The sequence below is a fragment of the Macrobrachium rosenbergii genome, chromosome 14 (assembly GCF_040412425.1).
Source record: "Macrobrachium rosenbergii isolate ZJJX-2024 chromosome 14, ASM4041242v1, whole genome shotgun sequence".
Taxonomy (NCBI): Eukaryota; Metazoa; Arthropoda; class Malacostraca; order Decapoda; family Palaemonidae; genus Macrobrachium; species Macrobrachium rosenbergii.
Genome location: NC_089754.1, coordinates 13292803 through 13313546, shown reverse-complemented (window position 1 = coordinate 13313546; position 20744 = coordinate 13292803). Strand labels below are relative to the sequence as shown.

At 35.9% G+C, this 20744-nt stretch overlaps 1 protein-coding gene across 1 annotated transcript in view; it reads left to right on the top strand.

Annotated features, from left to right (window-relative positions):
* Myo10A (Myosin 10A) overlaps positions 1-20744 on the top strand; it is a 250021-nt gene that overhangs the window by 59655 nt on the left and 169622 nt on the right. Inside the window, 1 exon segment of the mRNA XM_067115921.1 lies at positions 661-751. Coding sequence (XP_066972022.1) covers positions 737-751 — 15 coding nt within the window. The 5' untranslated portion in view covers positions 661-736.

Genomic DNA, 20744 nt, shown 5'->3' with positions numbered 1-20744 from the left:
TTAATTTTGTTGCCTCCTTTCTTGAGTTGGTACCCAGCATCCATCTTCTGCAGTACTTTTGTCATGGGAATCATGGCTACTACGAAGAGTAGTGGGGACAGTGAGTCGCCTTGAAAGATCCCTCTCCTGATATTAACCTCTGCTAGTCTTATCCCAGAGCTTGTAGGTACTGCATTCCAGTTGCGCATTGTATTTTTTAGGAAGCTGATGGTGTTTTCCTCTGCCCCATATATTTTCAGGCATTCTGTTACCCACGAGTGCGGTATCATGTCGAAGGCTTTCTTGTAGTCAGCCCATGCCATGCTTAGGTTGGTTCTCCTTCTCTTACTATTCTTCGTTACCATTTTGTCTACCAGGAGCTGGTCTTTTGTGCCCCTACACTTCCTTCTGCAGCCTTTCTGTTGGTGGGGTGATGGTGTTTGTATCCTCTACGTTGTTGCATAGCCTTTCGCTGATGGTACCTGTTAGACTTCCACATTATTGGTAGGCAGGTGATAGGCCTGTAGTTACTTGCTATATTTCCCTTGTTCTTGTCTTTCTGTATTATTATTATTATTATTATTATTATTATTATTATTATTATTATTATTATTATTATTATTATTATAACACAGAAAGTTTGATAAAACAACCTGATCACTCATTTATCTTTCTTTGCAGATGAAATAATGGTGCCATAGCTGCCATATCCGAGAGATTTTTGGACTTTTCCCCACTGACCGAAACACATTTCACCATGGAATACGTTAAGGTAAGGAAAGTGGGAGTTTTGTTTGAAAGTACTCTGATGTATGTATGCATGAATGTACCTAACGTTTTATTCAATCAATATGCATAAGAACGGGCCGCATTGATTTGTACGAGTTTTTTCATACGACACAACACTTCCTGAGATGCCAGTCCGTAAGGCTTCTAACCATAATGATTACTGAATGGGTTATGTTTAAAACCGATCGTCATTCCGAGTACCTGATTGAAATTAATTTTCGGTTCTGTATTTTAACAGAACCTTATAACATATTTTTTTCTTGATTGATAAACTGGCTCTTGTTTTATTAAATATTCTTTCGGTGAAAAAACTATATTTATATTCTTGCATAATCGTTTTTCCAGCTTCATCAACGTACTTTTCTTGCATTTATTACTTGGCTTATTCTGATAACGGTATGCAGTCCTTTCAGTCGTTCCTTGTCGGTGTGTTTCTTTCCCTGGATGTCGGCAATATGTGATGTAGCCTTCCGTCCTGTTTTAGTTTTCTGTGAAAGAAAGCCGTTGAGATGTCTCTTTGTCAGTCCGTCCGCACTTTTTCTGTCCGCCATCAGATCTTAAAAACTACCTGAGGCTAGAGGGCTGCAAATTGGTATGTTGATCATCCATCCTCCAATCATCAAACATACAAAATTGCAGCCCTGTAGCCTCAGTAGTTTTGATGTTATTCTAGGTTAAAGTTAGTCATGATGGTGAGTCAGGCCCCGCTATAGATGCCAACAACACAGGCCACCACGGGGCGTGGCTGAAAGTTTCATGGGCCGCGGCTGAGAGTTTTATGGGCCGTGGCTGAGAGTTTCATACAACATTATACGTTGTGCAGAAAACTCGATTTCACCGAAGAATTCGGCGCATTTTTTTACTTCTTGTTATTTTGTAATTGAAAAAATGTGTAAGTGTAGTCCGCCTATACTGTACCGGTTTTCTCGGCTGCAGTCGAGGGAGAAGTTTTATGTAATTTTAGTCTGAAGTAGAAATGAAATTCGAGTGACTATGACTGTGCGGTAGGCTGCCTCCTTCGACTTGAACTAGAAATTATGGCTCTTGAAAACAGTAGGCTCCTTTGCCAAGAGAAAAAGGTCTCAGTATAAGTTCAGCCAGAGTATATTTACAAATATTAATTTAGAACAAGTGCTCATTAACGCTGAAACTTAACGTTTCTCAGTGTATACTTGTGTAAACGTATACTTGCAAATAGTCCAAGATGGAGGGTCATCAACTTATAACAACACATAAAAGCTCAAAGAAAGCAATAGGCTTAAGTATAAGGTATGCTGAATTGTATCCTTGTAAGCATTTCTGCCATACTTTCATATAAAATGTTAGAGGCGGGGTCCTGGGGGCTGAAGCTCTTTCTGTCAGGTAGGACCCAGTGCTCTGAGTTAGGATAGGATATTACGCTGCCGGAACTGGAGCCCTAGATTAGGTTAGGATGTATCTTTGTAAAAAATACTGCCAAACATCTTAGGAAAGGTCAAGGGGACGGGTGGCTTTCCCAGTCAGTTCGTTTCTTTCACGATTATTTTAGTGATTACACAGATGAACCACACATTTTCTCAAGATGTTTTTATTATACTTAAGTATATTACCATCATTGTTCCAAGTAGTATTCTTCCAAAATCCAGGGTTTCCAACTGTGGTCCCTCATAATTGTTAAAGGAACTGTTGGGTTAGGTTAGGTTAGTTTATGGGGTACATGTTATGTATACAAAAATATTGGTTGTTTACAATCAGTAGTAAGAAACTATTTAGAAAATAATAGGAAAAAATTGGTTAGCATTTCATGCATTTGCACCGCCAGTTTCTCTGTAATTATACCATTTTTTACGAAATCTTATACTTTAATATCAAAATATTGTCTAAATAACAGTGTCATTCTTCTCCTTTATTGCTGTGCGAGGGAAGGAATTCCTGCACTCTGTAGTTCAGAAACTCAAAAGATCATATAAAAGCTATAGTTATGCCATGCTATTCATTTGTATTTTACTGTGCATTCAATCATTTCTAAAATGATCATTTATATATATATATATATATATATATATATATATATATATATATATATATATTATATATATATATGTTACAGTCAACATGCGTAATCAGTCATTACGCGTAATGACTGAAATTTCAGTCATCACGCGTAATGCACTTAGGACATTTGATCCCCAGGAGCTAGTACTAAACATTTATGAAATACATTTGATCCCCAGGGACTAGTACTAAACCCGGCGAAACAGTGTAGGTGACTCACTGTTTCGCCGTGTTTAGTACTAGCTCTTGGGGATCAAATGTCCCCTAAGTGCATTACGCGTGATGACTGAAATTTCAGTCATTACGCGTAATGACTGATTACGCATGTTGACTGTAACATATATATATATATATATATATATATATATATATATATATATATATATATATATATATGTATGTATGTATGTATGTATGTATGTATGTATTCATACATATATATATATATATATATATATATATATATATATATATATATATATATATATATATATATGCAGGCCTTTTTACACATATATATATATATATATATATATATATATATATATATATATATATATATATATATATATATATATATATATATATATATATATATGTATATTTGTGTGTGTGTATATATGAGGATGTGTTTTTAGAAACTGGAATGTACACACTTAAAAGGTATTAGAAATAAATAACATCCCGAAGGTAATATTCCGGAATGATTGAATAAAAAATGAAATACTAGTGTGTATTCGCGGCAGAGCGCTGGTGTGTGTATGTGCGTTGATTTTCAAGAGAGAAATGTTGTACCTAAATGAGAAATAAGAGAAAATCAGAATTCCTCACTGTATAGTTAACTTGCCCTTAAGAAGACTGTATGACTAAAACTTGAACTAGGATGGAATAAATTTATGTAACACAACCTTGAATTAAGAGAACAACAGATTTCCATTGTTTGGATTCTGTCATTCTCACACAAGAGTGGCTCCTTGCCTCGTCTGTTTGTGAAAGTGTTGCTGTTCATTGCTTTTCTTTCTCAATTGTACTTTCACGATTAGTGACTTAAGCTCATAAACGTTATCTATTGAATAAGCTTTCGATTGACTGATTGAGTAATTGGATACCTATCTACCATCCTATTATCTTGGTGATATTAATATCTTCGAAAACAAATGGAAATAATTTCAAACCAAGTAAAGTCACACACACACACACATATAAATATAATACATACATACAAACACACTCACACACATATATTTTCTTTGTGAGGTTAGGCTGTCAAGAGTCATCATGATGTTCTCTCACGTTTAGACTGCTTTTGTGGAAACTAGTAAATGTAGCTTAGTTGCTGCTGCATCAAGGAAAATGTGTTCTGAAGTCCATAAAAATGTTATCGTGCAATTCCGGTTTTGTAAACACTTACTGCTAAGATGAGCGAAAAAGCGCGTAAGCATCAAGACAGAATTGTGAGGGTTTTACTTAGACCTTTATTGAAATGTTTGTCAAATCCAGTTATCTCCACGTTTTCTGCCAAAGAAATTCTGATTCTAAAATTTTTGAAGAAGAGTCGTCTGTTCCCAGAACCTGACTCAGGGTGTCTGCTTTGATTAGTTAATTGACTCTTGATGTCCCCTAAAGGAATAGTAGCCGGGAAACTGATATTGAGGTGCCTTGCACCATTATTTTACATTTTTGTTTTTACATTTGTAGATTCTGTTCTAATAATAATAATAATAATAATAATAATAATAATAATAATTTACTTGGAATTAAAAGCAAACACCACAATGCGTTACTTAGATCATTACCTCCCTTCCTTTGCCAAAACTTGTTCACCAGCTTAACCTTGGTTTGACCACCGCAGGTCCTCAGCTATCCGGTTCTGGGTAGTAGATTTGATCGTAACAACCTTCTTTTGCGAAGGTTTTTCTTATTTTTAGGTAGGGTGTGCCGTTCATCTCGTCTTGAGAGAAACTGTTTTATTGTACATAAAGAAATGTTTTTACCTTGAGCTAGTCTCATGACGAAGAAAAAAAAGTCTTCTTACTTATATCTTCGCCTCTGTCGTCGTCTTTTCTATATAGGTTGATCTGTTTCTAGCTTTCTTTTTGAAATATTCACGCCTTTTTCTCTCTGCTGATGTTTAAACAAGCACTACTGAAAGATCACGGGTGATCCTAGACTTGATATTTAACTTAGCCCCTTCTAACTGTGTTGTCCTCCCCATACGGTCTGTCCATGAAGTTCACAGGGTGCTTCCCCTGAATACAAATAAGGTTTCCAGTCTGGTTAGCGTTTTTTATAGTCCTGAAGGAGTATGCGGGTGAGCTGGGTCCAGTGTTTTTCTCTGTTTTCGTCCTTTTCGAGATGAATGATTCTTACTCTGAGCTGTTTGTAGAATTCTCACCCTGGTGTGTTCTTTCTGGTTGCTGAGGTTGTCTTTCTTATACCACATGGTTCCGTGACGTTAGACCCAATTTCTATGGCGATTTTCTTTTCTGCCTGGTTTTCCTTAAACCTTTTTCTTATGCCTAGCCCCGTTATCGAATAGTTGCCAGTGCTGACAATCGCCATTGGTAAATAACGAAAGTCTGGATGTCTTACAGCAATTAAGTTGTACTAATTGGGTATTAGACATTTTTCTTCCTTCTGACAACAAAGAAGGGGCAATCTGCTTCAGATTAATGGAAATATGGTTGAATTGGTGGCTAAAAGAGAGCCAGCCAGATTACCTGGCACAGGGAAGAAAGAACATCGAGAGAAAAGCAAGGGCAAAGATGTTTGTAGATGAACTGTCGGGAATGGAGACAAGGACGAAACGCCCAGTATATGAGAGGGGAACATTCCTAACAGAGTTTAACACGGCTTATACACAGCTACAGCACCTGGGATGAGGATAAAGACAGAGAAAACTCTGGGTTTGTAGGAAGATGTAGTTTCCTAAAAACATTTGACACTCAAAAAACTTGCTTGATTTTCCTAAAATATTGATAAAAGGGGAAAGCTGTATTCAACTTCCATCAAATAGAAGAATTAGGAGTAACCTTGGATTGAGAACTAGAAACTGCGCTTCAGGCAGCACTCTTGATCATCTTATGGAATCTCTTTCCCTAGTAGGATCTCAAGGTCGTCGTTCATTAATGAGAAAGATCAGCACAAGATTGAATGTGGCAACAGAGAAGCTAAGTAGTGCAGGAAGAAGAAATATGCAAAGTTGAATTCTTTACATCAAAAACAGGATGGAAGAAGGAAGTTGACAATGTTACTGGGAAACGGTAGAAAAGTAAGCGAGAAAACAAACCTTTGAAAGAATCCGCCATAAACGAAGAAGACTGTAGATGTTGTGCCGTCACCAACAGTGGGAGTCAAGTGTTCCGATAAAAAAAATAAAAAATACGGCCATTCATAAGTTTATAGAGAGGGTGAGCAGAAATATAAGCTGTAATGATAAAGCTTAGCTAACAGCCCTTAATACCAGAATATCAACAACCCTAGGGATATCAAAGGCATCATCGGAAGGTTCTCCAAAGCCTGTAGAGAGGATGAACAAACAGTGGTCCATTCGGAAAGTTTAATAGTAATGCCGTAGCATATAATGGAATAAAGTAGTATGACCGTACTTTGAAAGGTAAAAACAGTCACTTTTGTTTTGGATGGAACGAACGCTTAAGAAAGGTAAGGTTAAGTACTGGATAGTAATTTAAGAGATAAAAAAGACATAGCACCGGACTTAATTCATTAACTTTATTCCCTCCGGAATCATACTAGAATGTGCTTAGGTCAGTTGCTTTGTTCTTTTAAGGAAGCAAAGGTCCAGTTGATGTTAGAGGCATAAAATGCTGAGGATATATGAATAGAAAGGGTAAATAGAAGAAGGCTGCGAACCCTGGAAACGCAGAGAACATAATTATGTGAGAAGTGATAGCCAAAGAGGATGGTCCTGACATTATGAGAACTCCCTAGAAGACCCAACAGGACATACTGGGGGAAGAAAGTTGAATTAACTGCCATTGGAAAGTGCCTTGGCAAGGAGATAGATTTTTCCCACCAAATTAAATCAGGCTAAAAAATACCTCAGATTTTTCCCTCCAAAATAACACCAGTCTAAAAAATATCCCCCTGGAAGAAAAGGAAAAAGAGAGGACTACTGTATATGCTGTGTAACCTTCGGGGACGTAATTTTATTTTCAGTCCGCTTTTACAAGAGCCCAATATTTTTCAACAGTCATGTCATGCATTTAGTGTCGTAACTCTCATTCCTTTAAATATCAGTATTCACATAGGACGAGAGAAGTTTAACCTCCAAATGGCAGGTAAGTTGTAAATTAAATATACATGCCAAGAGGCTCATTTTTATCTATAACGCAGATTATTTCGATGATATTTTTGCTAGTGAAGATAAATGAGTTTTGTGGTAAGCATATTAAATACGGAAGAATTTTCCTTTGGCATTGCATTTACACTTTTAATTTTCATTTTTATACATCTTCTTCTTAGGTTAATTTTTATTTTAATAATACATATTTTTTTATAAAAAAAATCAAACACATTTTAATGTATGCACTGTGAATAGTTTGGCTAGAAGCTCCTCAAATGACGAAAAAAAAAAAAAAAAATTTCAACACAGGTGAAAAGAATAGCCTAGTCTCCCTTAACACTCATCCTCATTTTCTTTGGTGGCCCCGGATCATAAAAACGGTGAACAAAATTAATTTAAAACGCCTTGTAAAACTTTCCTGGTATATCCAATTTCCGACCACATCAGGAAACTCCGGCTAGGGGTGGCGGCAAAACTTATTATCCAAGCATATCGTGTAGATCCGTTTTTATATTAAAAAGATATGCTGTTTGTTGATGTAAGAATAGTGCACAGAGAAATGAAACGCATTGATTTGAAAAGGAGCCAAAGTGGTTTCTTATCCTCCTTGCTTCATTGAGTGGTCTGTATAGGAATATGAAATGAACCAATCTATCAAAACCGATCTTTTCATTATAGGCAGTGTGTCGCGATAATGAAAGTACTTGATGACGGAGAGATGGTGAACTGATGTATTTTTCTTGTCGTCAACATATGAATATTCGGTTTTGTGGAAGTTTCCTTAGCACGTTAATAGCCTTTGAAACGTCTTTCATATGGATAATTGTAATAATAATGATGATGATGATTTTGACTTCAGTAGAAATTTGCTAAGCAATGATACTTTTAAAAGAATAAGACAAATTGAAAATGTATGGAAAATGTTGGCATTATGTAGGTTGCACACTTCGTAAGGAAAAGGCTACGGAAATCAGAGTGATGAGAGCACTGCAAAATATGAAAGCAATTCATCAAACTCACCGGAGAGAAACCAGACCTGGCCATGACTAGCTCCTTCTTAAAGAATATCTGGTATCTCTTAAGTCAAATGGAGAATCGAGTAGCCACAAGGAAATTTAAAAAAAAAAATCATCGGGGTATCCGTTCTGACTGACAATCAAGTAGGCTACTGACCTAGCTAAGGCCGGGTGACTTTCCAGCATAGCGGTGGGGGGGGAGGGGAACGATGCCTTCCACCATCTTACTACTCCACAGCCCGGCCTTTCAAAGAGATGTAATTTGCTTTGTCATGTTACTCAGCGTTTTGTTGAGCTGTCTTTGCCAATCACATTAAACCATAAGATGTAATAGAGCTTAATATACACCTTCCTGTTTTTCCCTCATATTTATTTCGAGCGTCTCATGCGGTTGATATTAAATGCATGCATGTTTAGACACACAGGTTGTAGCTTTTAGTTAAGTCCTAAGCGAGTCGCTGCAGTCTAGACCGAAAAAGCATGTGACTCACGGAACGTTGATCCAAGTGGTTACTGATCCGCAGACTTGTACTTACCGTATTTGCATGACGGGAAATTTGTATATCCGGTTGTGCGGTGGGTGCATTTGTTCGCCCAGCTGAGAAACAACTTTTTATTTTACTCTCCTTGGATTGTATCTCATTTTTGGCGAGGAATTCATCTCTCTCTCTCTCTCTCTTCTTCTCTCTCTCTTCTTCTTCTTCTTCTTCTTCTTCTTCTTCTTCTGCTTCTTCTTCTTCTTCCTATTCCACAACATCAAGGAAGTTAGATATAAACCAAACTAGGCTATATTTGATCTCATCTTTCTAGCTTCCTCTCCATTGTTATTGGAGGAGGATGTAATGTCGTGAGACCCCATCTCCGGCCGAATTCCTCCTCTCCTCTCTCTCTCTCTCTCTCTCTCTCTCTCTCTCTCTCTCTCTCTCTCTCTCTCTCTCTCATATCCTTTGCAAGAACATATATGACTCTCATACTATTCGTTTTTAAATTTCTTGTTATGAAATGCATGTAATTTTGCTCATGTTCTTAATCACATATTGCGTTGAAAGAGAGTAAATTTGAAATAAATATATATGTTTTTAAATCTATTATTGTCAATTGTAATTTTTCAATATAACCAGTACATTTATATTAATAAAATCTCCTACCTTCGTAGTTAAGCGATGGATTTTTATTTTTCTGTAAAAGAAGACTATTGAGATGGCTAGTTCTTTGTCCGTCAGCACTTTTTCTGTCCGCCCTCAGATCTTAAAAACTACTGAGGCTAAAAGGCTGCAAATTAGTATGTTGATCATCCACCCTTCAATCATCAAACATGCCAAATTGTAGCCCTCTAGCCTCAGTAGTTTTTATTTTATTTAAAGTTAAATTTAGCCATAATCGTGCGTCTGGCACCTCTATAGGTGCCAACAACACATGCCACCACCGGGCCGTGGCTGAAAGTTTCATGGGCCGTGGCTTAGAGTTTCATACAGAATTATACGCTGTACAGAAAACTAGATTGCGCCGAAGAAACTTCGGCGCATTTTTTACGAGTTTTTTGTGGCATCTACTGTATGGTTAACTTTCCGGCTTCTGCTTTCCTCGGACACCGACCGTGTTCTGTTCTTAGAAAGGTGTGGCTGGAAGGTTTTCCAGTATGGTTCAAATATTTATAAAAAAAAAGCTATCCTCTCAAAAGATATGTTTTATGTAATCATTTAATGTGCATAACCTGTATTTATAATTAAAAATATGGAAAAGTGTATATTTTCATGTTCTGTATCGAGAAAAATAGAATGTCAGTTCCATTAATGACTGGCCATGAACAGTCATCAAAATAACAATGTTGGAACAAGCACAAATACCCAGAAATCATTTAACTGAGGACTGGTCTTGAGGGCTGTGCTTTTAGAGCTTCAGCTGTCTTTGGGCTTGAAGGCTCTTGATTGGTTTAATTGCACCAGATTATTTTCAGTCTATTAAACAAATTTAAGAGTTTCTAGAAACTATTGTTAGGTATTCTGAAGAATGGTTACTAGAAGAAACCGTATAAGAATTGCTATACAATGCATCATTTATGATAAACATATGCTTTTGCAATATAAATTTTCCATTTATTACAAATAAAGAAAAAATAAATTGTTCTCCTCTTATAGACATCATGGCCTATCCATAAGTTTTTGAATAAATATTCAGTGAAAGTTTTTGCTCATTTTAAACGTTCAATGAGATCATCGTTTCTCAGTTACACCTTCAAAAGAATTAGCTGGAAATAAACATTTTGGAAAGCGATCGCTTGATCTGTCCCATTTGATCACTCGATCTATGAAATTCAGCAAAGCTGGAAGTATTTTAACAGAGATGTATCATATTCTCAGTTGATCTCTGATCCCCTTTTCTTGCCGAGAGCAACCAGATATGCTGAACAGTAGCACCAATATGCAGTAAATGTGCCTCGCTGCAGCTTCTCAGTTCCAAAGGTCCTTTATCCTTCACGCCGCTGGACTGTGGGACAGTCTCCCTGAGTTTATGCAACTGGAACTTCAAAAGTTCAAGCGAAGATGCAATGCATTGCTGCCCCAGTACTGTTCTCTTTGCATTTTAATACATTTAATACATTATTATCCATTTATTAATTTATTAATTAATGTTTTATTTTTTTAATAAGTGAGATCTCTTCTTTCTGTATTTCCCTTTACCTCCCTTTACTTCTTCCATTAGAACACCACATTCTTTGGAAGCTTGAATTTCAAGCCAGTGGCCCCTGTGGGCTAGCTCCATATGAACAGGGTTCATCTTCTGAATAATAATAATTATGGTCAGTCCTGAAATGGTAACCGTTGGCACATAAGCTCTTGTGCCTATTACGAAGCCTTTCAGCAGGTCTGAGGAATATGGTGGGAACGGCAGTAGGCCGAAATGAGACCCATAAAGCCGGCAAACTTGAGTTAATGAGCGTTCTCGTCAGTCAAGACGCCAGTCCTAATCTTTAGAGACCCATGAGTACAAACTTTAACGTAAGTAAAGTAAGGGTCGATAACGTTCATTTTAAAACCGTAAACTTGTCAAAAGGATATCTTTGAAGAATCTCTCTCTCTCTCTCTCTCTCTCTCTCTCTCTCTCTCTCTCTCTCTCTCTCTCTCTCTCTCTCTCTCTCAGTATTTAGAAAAATTCTTCGGCTCATCGATATATTCGTTCTGTACTCGTCTGTTTTCATTAAGTGTAATGGGGCTTAAAAATAATAATAATAATAATAATAATAATAATAATAATAATTATTATTATTATTATTATTATTATTATTATTATTATTGTTATTATTATTATTATTTTTATTATAATAAATTATTATTATTATTATTATTATTATTATTATTATTATCGCTCTTTTTGTGGGTGTTTGAGTTTTCCTATTTCATTTGTGTTTTTTTTTTTGGGGGCCATTTCTGACATCGTTTGTTTATATCCATAAGTTAATTTTTTTGCAAAAGTTTTCACCAGAAAAAGTAAAACTAATGAATAAGTGTCCCTGAGGACTTAATGTTTCCATTTTGCTTTCATTAGTCGCCGATGCGTTAACCACGTTTGTTGAAGTGTCATTTCCTTCAATTGTGCTTTTTTATGCTACAAACACACATACACATGCATACATATGTATATTTACATAAATGTATATATATATATGTGTGTGTGTATATTTATGTATGTATATACATACATACATACATACAAATACTGTGTAGATGGATAGATAAAGATATAGGGATAAACACACACATTATTTATATATATATATATATATATATATATATATATATATATATATATATATATATATATATATATATATATATATATATATATATATATGAGCATACATATGCACATTTAAATATATATATATGTATATATATACTGTACATTTATACATATACTTACATATACACACCGTACAACCTATTGCCATTGACATGCTTCTGCCCTCGTTGAGTTTTTTTTTTTTATTTTTTAAACACGGACCAGTGAACGACGTTTCGAGTGAGGTGTTGTGTCCTTGTATTCAGCCATAAAAACCTCTTCAGCGCTGAAACGTTCCCTCATTCCCACAATCACCTCGTCTCACGCTCATGCCGTAATGTACTGTAGAGGCATGTGCGAGGAAGCCTCGGGTGATAAACCATTTACACAACTAGAGCCGCGAAATGGCCATAAATTGCTGCCCGTCGGTTGCGATTTAGACACCTCGTTCTTTTTTGTTGGCCGTGTTGCAGGTTTGCTCAATCCATTGGTTAAAAAGTAGACGCTCTTCCTGTTTCATCCAGAAAACAATTTCTGTGGGCGTTGCCGCGTTCAAAGGGCCTTTACTCACCAAGAAATTGGGCGTATTTGTCTAGAGCCTTCTCAGCAAATAAAATCCAACTTCATGTGCTTGGAGGTTGTTGATCCGACGGATAGATATGTGACTGGGATTGTTATTGGTTGATGATATTATGCCTTCCGGCCACTATTTCGTATCTCGACCGAAAACGGAGAGTCGCGTAGAAAACGGATTGAGGGTAGTACGTCCAGACACGGCTGGTGTAGGTGAAAACTTTTTGTGGTTTGGGTTCTCTCTCTCTCTCTCTCTCTCTCTCTCTCTCTCTCTCTCTCTCTCTCTCTCTCTCTCTCTCTCGTTCGCATTTCTACCATCCCTCCTTGTTCTTCTCTAATGCTCTTGATCTCTTAGGCTTCTGCCAGTCTCTCTCTTTCTCTCTATCATGTTAGTTATGAATGCATTTGCTTACATACTCATGTAAACAGTCATACAAACTGATTTGCAAAGTGCTAATAATAAACTGAGGAGCTTGTGAAGTGTTACATTTTCAGAACGCTTTCTTTGCAATTTGTAATACCCCCTGAACTGCAATGGAATAAGACACTGATCAGTGCATTCTGAGTGGCTATTATCCTTTTTGCGACACTTTTTTCTCAGTTATAGTAAAATAATTTGGAATTATTTGTGATAATATTGCTTACTGTGTTATATATATATATATATATATATATATATATATATATATATATATATATATATATATATATATATATATATATATATATATATATATATATATATATATATATATATATATATATTATATATATATATTCTTCTTGGTACTGTTCACATCCTATGCTAACTGTGACAACTACTCTCTCTCTCTCTCTCTCTCTCTCTCTCTCTCTCTCTCTCTCTCTCTCTCTCTCTCTCTCTCTCTCCATTGTGTATACTTTCATAACCATTTTGCTCATAAACTTCTGTTTACAATGGCCGCCATACCTCCACATTATTTTCACACTCTCATCCACGCAGTTTCCCCTCCATTACTCTTCCTCATTGCTCTTTCTTTTTTTTCAATCTGCCGTAAATTCCCGTACTCACTTCCCACCAAGCTTCCGATCTGCTGACATTCGGCAACCCCGAAGACTGCTGCCATTCACAAATTTCCGACACCCGGTTTATGGGGTCATTCAGTCACGCTCGAGAACTCACGGTGTGATGACGCGCGTCTCTCGTGCCGACGGAGAGACCGAGTGATAATTTACACTTTCCTCTTGATCTATAATGTGATCAGTGTTAAATGGCATTTGTAGTGAATGGTTTGTGCTCTATAAGTGATTGTGTAGTGCGCTCTATAAGAACAACAATTTGTATGTGGATAAAATGATATTTTCTGTTGTCGTGCATGTGAATTTCTATGTTTGTTTGGAAAGTGTTGTGATAAGCCTTAAGACACTTTTTTTTATGTAAGATAGTTTTACAAGGTTTAATTAAGATATGTTATGGTGTGAGAATTTTAAATGTTTCCAGTATTTCAATAATAGTTGTAAGGGTGATAATCTGTTGCATTATCGAGAGCGTGATGCATTAAAACTCAGGGTTCTTAAACTTTCGCCCATTAAAGACTCCTGAGTTATAAGATCATAGTGCCTGAGACTCCATTAACTGTATTCAATAAGTATATTGTGACCCTACACAAGAGTGCAACTGAATTACCTTGAGAAAGTTCCCCTGGGAACCTGCGAACCCAGGGTATCAGATCTTGCGATCCTTGTTATGTGCCCGAGTTTATTTGTTAGATAAATATTTTGGTATTTTAATTAAGACTGAGAAATTTTGCTTTAAAGGCGTTTTTTGCTGTGAATGATAATTAAGACATTTAAGGAAAATTCTCTACTGTGTCACACTGGTGTTTATTATACTGGAAGAAGTGATAATGTCGTATACATACTGTACATATATATATACAGTATATATATATATATATATATATATATATATAAATAAATATATATACACATATATATATGTATATTTTATATATATATGCATATTTTATGTATATATCTATATATATGTATACATCATATATATATATATATATATATATATATATATATTATATATATATATATATATATATATATATATATATATATATACTGTATATGTATATATATATATATACTATATATATATATATATATATATATATATATATATATATATATATATATATATATATATATATATATATATACTGTATATGTATATATATATATATATATATATATATATATATATATATATATATATATATATATATATATATATATATATATATATATATATAAAAGCTTGACTTAGGACGTTCTAAGACGGAAGGCTCCAAATTTTATTAGCTTCTCTGAGCCGAGAAAGACAGGAAGTGAAACGCTCATTTCTGATTTAAGTGGCCACTAAAGTCATTGTTAATTCATTATAATATATGTTTATTGAATCCAGAAGTTCTGTTTATAAAAGTACTTTTCAATTAAGTATATTGAAATACCTATATTGAAATACTTATAATATAACTCAGCATGAAGGTTCATTAGACAAAGAACACGCTATATACATTACTTGCTAGTTGATTTTTGTGAAACTTGCAATCTGTGTTAATGGGTGCCATTTCATATGTTCATGACCTTTTTATATTCCCTTTATATGTATACTGTATAAATATACATAAATAATGTATACCACAGATATATAAATATATACCAATTATGTATATATGTATATATATATATATAATATATATATATATATATATATATATATATATATATATATATATATATATATATTTATTTTTATGTGTATATATACATATATGGAAATGAACACACACACATATATAATATATATATATAAATATATACCAATTATGTATACTGTATATATATAAATACTGTATATTATATATATTTGTGTTTATATACATATATGGAATATGTGTGTGTGTATGTGTGTTTGTATATATTTATGTATGTATGTATGTGTGTATATGTTACTCTTTTGAACAGTTAGATGTTGAACGCGGTGGCTTCGAATGTAAAAACACCAATCTTTTTATTTTATTGTTTTTCGTATAATTAATTTTTTCTAATCACTTCTGCTCAATGCTGTGTGCTAGATGATGCACATTTTCATGGTAGAGTTCGTCTTTAGTGGGGCTTTCACAGTGATACTTAGCATCTCATTGCAACGTCATTGCAACCTCATTTCTGTTGTGTTTTCTAATGCAATGATCAGTGAAAGAAGATATCTGTCTGGAATGATGACGAGAGCTTCTGCAACGGAAGCAACTAATAGAACAGCAACAGCAAATAATTATTTTATGGTTTTAATTAATAATAGTGATAAGGACAATTCTACTTGCTATAGTTATTATTGGCATTAGCTTGATTGATCAGTTCATATGCGTGAATTATGTGTTAGTTTCACGTGAAACTGCTATCGTGAGAGAGAGAGAGAGAGAGAGAGAGAGAGAGAGAGAGAGAGAAGATTATCTGTAAATATTTTCTTGTCCAGGACTTCTTCTGTAAATATTTTCTTGAGAGAGAGAGAGAGAGAGAGAGAGAGAGAGAGAGAGAGAGAGAGAGAGAGAGAGAGAGAGAAGATTATCTGTAAATATTTTCTTGTCCAGGACCTCCTCAGAGAGAGAGAGAGAGAGAGAGAGAGAGAGAAATAAGATTCTGTAAATATTTTCTTGTCCAGGACCTCTTCTGAGAGAGAGAGAGAGAGAGAGAGAGAGAGAGAGAGAGAGAGAGAGAGAGAGAGAGGGAGAGAGAGAGAGAGAGAGAGAGAGAGAGAGAAGATTATCTGTAAATATTTTCTTGTCCAGGACCTCCTCAGAGAGAGAGAGAGAGAGAGAGAGAGAGAGAGAGAGAGAGAGAGAGAGAGAAATAAGATTCTGTAAATATTTTCTTGTCCAGGACCTCTTCTGAGAGAGAGAGAGAGAGAGAGAGAGAGAGAGAGAGAGAGAGAGAGAGATTATCTGTAAATATTTTCTTGTCCAGGACCTCCTCAGAGAGAGAGAGAGAGAGAGAGAGAGAAGATTATCTGTAAATATTTTCTTGTCCAGGACCTCCTCTGAGAGAGAAAGAGAGAGAGAGAGAGGGAGAGAGAGAGAAAGGCCGATCAATTACGGAAATGAGGAGGCTGTAATGAATTGCGCATTTATGCAGTTTCTCAAGTCAATTACTGGCGAAATTAGCTTTCGTTTTGGCTAATGGAGAGAAAGTGAGTTTTTCTCTCTCAGGACTTCGCGTTTTTTCTGTCTTGACTGGAAAGTTATCTTTATTATTATTAATATTATTTATGTCTGTTTTATATTGTTGTTACTTGTACACTGAAATAATTTTAAATGTTTTTTTATGAGGATTCTCATTTGTCAAGCGCACATTGAACAAGATTGTTTATTGACAAATAACTTTCACGCAGTGACATGTGTTTGTGTTGAGGTTTTTTGTGCTTTTTTGCTTGTTCTGTGATGCTTCTTCCGTATCCGGCTCAAAGAGAAATATAAAAAGTGATCAAATATCTTGTACAATAATATCATGTGTCCTAATTTGTTTGTTGTTATTGTGAACAGTCATAAAGTGTTGGCGAAATTCAGATTAAAGCTGCACCGTTACTGAATGATGAGTGATTATTGCGTAAAGTATAAATTTCTTTTCACATGTATTAAAACTGGTGATATTTTAACTTAAACTCGTAAACTTGGGATATGTTTTTAAGAAAGAAAAGTGAAAATCAAGATTTTTATTCTTAATATGAGTAAGACTAGTAAATTATGTTTGATTAGTGTACAAGAAAGGCTATAATGGAGTGCACTGATTTTTTTCCTTCTTGAATTATTTTTAGATGCAAGGGAGCAGTTGAATTTTTTGTTTTGCTGTCATTAAATTGATCTGGTGCTAACTATTTTCAAGAAAAATAAAATTGGGGAAAATCGCACCACCTTCTTTGTTAAGTGAAAGAAAATAGACTAAACTATTTGTGAAAGGACTTCTGTCTTGGATAAAAAGATTCACTGATCCGTGCTAGAGTATTCAGAAAGCACTGAAGCATTCCTTGACTTAAGAATGGTGCTGTTTTCAGAAATCGAAAGTACCACCTATGTTATGTAAATATGAAGCTTTCTAAGAGAACCTCAAGTGCCAAATGTATCGACGTTACGCGCTGTTGCTCACAGTACATCAATTGTCCACATACATTTTACTCAGGACCGTTGGCCTAATATCTTTCTGTGACCATGTGGTTCCCATTTTTCCTCGAAAAGACAAAGTCTGATTTCTTCTTTTGAGGCTTGAGATGTGTAGGTGATTACTGGGGTCACTCGGTTTGCCCTACAAGGTAAGAAACTAAATCAAAATGAGAAATGAACAAATAAGGAAGAATACGTCTTGCGTCGTGAAAGAGAAATCTGCTTTGACACGGATGCTTGGCGAGGATTCTGATTAAAATGCTTTTGAGAAATTCAAGTATTCAGCGATGACACTGAGGCCTGACACAGATACTATCAAATTAGTGTTTGAAAAATTTACACCAGATGCGACTGTGAAGTGTGGCAGCCATTTTACGCCCAATGAAAGGTATTCCAAAATCATAAATAAATAAGAATAAAGAAGATCAGGAATTTGATCCTTGGTGTCGACCTGACGAACCTCGTCTTGAACAGGAGATCGAGAATCATTATGAAAAGAGACTTCATTATAGACTGAGATCTTTTGTCCTCATCATATAAAGAAAGATGTCGTGCCTTTGTGGGGACAATGACGGTGACGGCGACTGGGTTCGTGCCCTGGCCGATTTACCCTGCGCTGCGGCGTTAAATCCTCGGGGCACCCTGAGGACCTACTACTGGAGTCCCAATGCCAACGTATTCACTCCTGCAGCGTTTATGACGAGACCCACTGGTCTATCCTTCAGGAGGCGATGGAGGGAACTTGAGGGGTATCCCTCTGGAAGAGACTTGGTCTTTGGGGATCCCGCAGGCTGTGGGATGTTGACTTCTCCAGGTAATTCCCGTAGGAAATCAAAAACAGAAACGATTCCATAGTTTGTATTTTTGTTAGTTCTTGGAGTTATTAAAGTGACACTCTTCCTTTCACAAGGAATGTAATCTTTATGATTAAGTCTGGAGTGTTTTAAACTGAAAAAAGTAGGAAATTATTGACTTTTTATAAATACTTTTAAATCTGGTTGGATTTCCCTGATGTCATGTTTCTGGTATTTTTCTAATAATATAATTTAACACAAAAACCCCAATATTATTTCTTATTTAAATTTTTACTTTAGCTGTTTATTGTTATACATATAATGCTATATATATTTTCCTGACTAATCAGTAATCCTCTGATATATATATATATATATATATATATATATATATATATATATATATATATATTTATATATTTATATATATATATATATATATATATTTATATATAGTTTATCACAAGTTAGAAAAAATTATTATTAGAGTTCTGCAAGGGAAGTTACTTTGACATAGACATTAGCAAGGAAATATTTTGATATACAAGCTATTATAGTCAAGATTTTATGCTAGTCATCCTTCCTTCAATGGCAGTTCGTAAGTTGAATGGCTATAATTGACTGTATTTTGAGTCGATGTGCTATTGTACCCATAATTGTTCACGATCACAATTTCTTCTCAAAGGAAAACGAAAAATTAATGGACAAATTACTTAGTTCCACTCTTGTTTATGCAGAAATCACTAGCGGATAATGAAAAGTTTTGTAGTCTACGTAGCATAGCCACTAATTGTATTTAAAGGTTGTAATCTGACTTCCACCATAGGCTCTCCTGTTCCCCCCGAATTCTTCTCTTGTTACTTGGAGGCAACAGCGGGACGAACTGCCCAGTTTGATGCCTCATCTTATTCTTCGGGCACAATGTCTTCTGGAGTTTCCTCCTGGAGGAGTCCAACAGCAAGGTCTCGGTCGTCTTCCTCCTCTAGGGGAGATTCGACCAGCCGTCCAAGGAGTCCTAGTGTTGAGAGAAGTCCTGTGAGAGAGTCTAGAGTACTGGGGCTGCTGAGATTTCGTTCTCATAGTAGAGAGAGGCCCTTGAGAGAGGGTCAGAGGATGGAAATATGGCGCCGACGGTCTCCTAGCTATGACGGAAGAGCTCAGAGGACGACCATAACCACCAGGAGGCGTGAACAACGTCGCCGGCAACGGTCCCCGAGTGCTGACAGGGGGTACTACGACGACACCCAGAGGTTACAACTGTCATCCTCCTACAGGCAACACAGGTCGCCTAGTGTGGATGTCAGGTGGTCTAGAGTTGACATCCAAAGAACAGACCTCAGCAGACACCGGTCACCGAGCAACAGCAGTCGCAGTGATGTGCCAAATAAACCACCGAGGAGAAGTCGACACAGGTCAGTCGATACTTCGATGCTGCTTCCTCCAGGTCCTGGTCCTTCGTCCAGCTTAAGTCTTCCAGCATCGGCGTCTGTGACCCCTTCTCTGAGAGTTTCTAGGGGGCGGGTGAAAAACGTGGAAGCCGGGGTGGCTAGAGCCCACAGCATGGGGCGCCTGTCTGTAGGCATACCCGCGGAACAGCACCAACCTAGGCCCCCTGTCAGAAGGCGGCGTGGTTTCGCAGGATTAAAAAAAGTACGACCATTTTCTTGTGTATTTTTCATTTTTTATAATGTTTTTGTCTTTAATTGTGGTTTTAGAAGACCTTACTTTCCTTTTTTTCACAATTAAAACACACACACACACATATACTGTATATGTATGCACATATTCTACACTAGTCTCTCTCTCTCTCTCTCTCTCTCTCTCTCTCTCTCTCTCTCTCTCTCTCTCTCTCTCTCTCTCGTAATTTTTACTCTAATCTCTGTAACAGGAAATGACTCCGGAATGATAGAATGATAAACATACACTTTACCGGTTCACGTCAAAGTAATATCCTCTTTTTTTCTGTTTTTACATTTTTTTTTTTTTGCACCCGAAGTCATTATCAAGGTCTCTGCACCGTTGAACGTACCTATTTGTGCAATATTATACATTTTCAGCCAGCAGCTGAAAGTGGAAAGTGTAGGCCTAATGTATTTAGGTCTATGGAATTTATGCGTTCTTGTAATACAAGTGTATATGCATGTTTGTGTTATACAAATTGCTTTTTTCATTTAGGAATCTAAGATAGACTCGGTGTCTGATATACTCGTAAATAATAATCTGAGCCACGTAGCGGCATGAGTTTGGAAAAGATTGATGCTCTGCAGTA